The sequence below is a fragment of the Aptenodytes forsteri genome, unplaced genomic scaffold (genome assembly GCF_000699145.1).
Source record: "Aptenodytes forsteri isolate BGI_AS27 unplaced genomic scaffold, ASM69914v1 Scaffold603, whole genome shotgun sequence".
NCBI classification, from domain to species: domain Eukaryota; kingdom Metazoa; phylum Chordata; class Aves; order Sphenisciformes; family Spheniscidae; genus Aptenodytes; species Aptenodytes forsteri.
In genome coordinates, this window is record NW_008794156.1 from 54,661 (window position 1) to 56,424 (window position 1,764).

Consider the following 1,764-nt stretch of genomic DNA (forward strand, 5'->3'; position numbering starts at 1 on the left):
CCCAGAGGGAATTGGCCATGGCTTTGGGGAGAGTGGTGGAGATGGAGCCCAGGTCGAGGAGGGCGAGGTTGAGGAGGAAGAAGTACATGGAGGTGTGAAGGCAGCGGTCGCAGGCTATGGCTGTGATGATGAAGCCATTGCCCAGGAGGGCAGCCAGGTAGATGCCCAGGAAAAGCCAGAAGTGCAACAGCTGCAGCTCCCGCGTGTCTGCAAATGCCAGGAGGAGGAACGGGGTGATGGAGCTGCCATTCGACATTTGGTCCCTCCAGAACTCAGGTGCTGTCCAAGGAGGAAAAGACATTGACAATTTAGGGCAGGCTTCTCTGAGAAAACCTCTTCTGTTTCTTACAGAAACCTCTCATATCACCTCTCTTCTTCTCAAGACTCCCTTCATGTTTCTTCCTCCCTTAAGTTCTGATTTGTAATGTCTGAGTGTTGCATGAGGAGCAGGGGCCTCAACTGATTGCTCCCCAGGAGTAAGACCTGCTCTACAGCAACTTGTACACTGAAGTGGCAAAAAACCCCGTATATCGAGGAGTTCACTGAGGATGGACACCCTGGGCTGAGTGCAGGAGCCTGGATACAGTGACCCTGTGGGAATAGTCTTCATGTCCTGCAGGGAGAGATTAAATTAGTACTCAGGCCCCCTGGCTCTGGAAAAGTGCCCTGGGAGGGATTTCTCTTTTATCATTTTACCCTTCTAAACAGAGGTTCCCGGGTCTGGTTCAACCACCACTGAGACATACCCTGCCCACCCATCAATTTACCACCCTCCTGGTGGTAAATGATCACAAGATGGCAGGCATGATCACAAGAGAGCAGCAGGTGTGGACTATCACTATGTGCACATCCTCCCTCAGGAGAGGTGCACCCATCATAGAGGAAGGCTGCTCGGCATCTTCCTGCCCTGTGCTCCAGATGATGGGCTGTAGCACAGCAATTTAGTGATACACTTCATTTTTAGATGCCCTTGTCACATTGGGGGAAGTGTTTGTTGAAGAGGTAGAAATCCTCAGCTTCTGGATTTCTCTCAGCATGAACACTAATGAGCTATGAGAGGCAAAAGGGTTCCCTGTGCCTTAGTGCAGAGTCAGGAGAGCTGGTCTCTCCATCAGTCCTGTTCCCAGCTGCCCCATTCTGCCTCTCTCAGCTGGAAGATGATCACACTCAGAAGTTACTCTAAAAAAACAACAACCTAGAGAGAGCAGGGGTTTCCAGATCCAAAGGGTGGCTCTCCAAACTCCTCTCTTTCATTATCAGCCTAGATGTGCAGGGAGTGACACAGAACGACTGTGTCTCATCTCACTCAGATGACCAGACCAAGCACTCTGGGGTGTTGTGTCCACACCTGACTGAGGTCTCAACACTCCCTCTCTAGCCAAGAGCACGCAGGGCTCATATCATCCGACCAGCTACCCATGCTGGAAAAAGCCCAGCAGCATTTCCACAGCCTCAGTATCTTCACTGCTTCACTTGTCAGGCTCTTAGATAGCACAGAGATGCTATGGGAGCACTGCACCCTTGTGGAGAACAGCTTGACATGACACTGCAGGGAGACAGTCAAGTGTCCTGAGGTGGTGTGGCTTTCAGAGAGAGTCTGCTTATTTCCTAAACCCCATTGACTGCATTGCCCCAATGACAACAGATTAAAATACAGGGAGGCAGTAAAAGATGGGATCTTCTGAAGGGACAGTTGGCGCATTCTCTGCCCCTACACACTGCATTGCTTGGGGTCCCAGAAGTCAGAAGGGGGCTGGGACACCT

General features: G+C 51.2%; 1 protein-coding gene across 1 annotated transcript in view; it reads right to left on the bottom strand.

The window, feature by feature from the left end:
- The window catches only part of LOC109279483 (olfactory receptor 14J1-like), a 929-nt gene extending 673 nt beyond the window's left edge, over nucleotides 1–256 (bottom strand). Inside the window, exon 1 of the mRNA XM_019472287.1 lies at nucleotides 8–256. Within this exon, the coding sequence (XP_019327832.1) occupies nucleotides 8–256 (249 nt within the window). The remainder of the gene's footprint in view (nucleotides 1–7) is intronic.
- Between the last annotated feature and the right edge of the window lie 1,508 nt (nucleotides 257–1,764).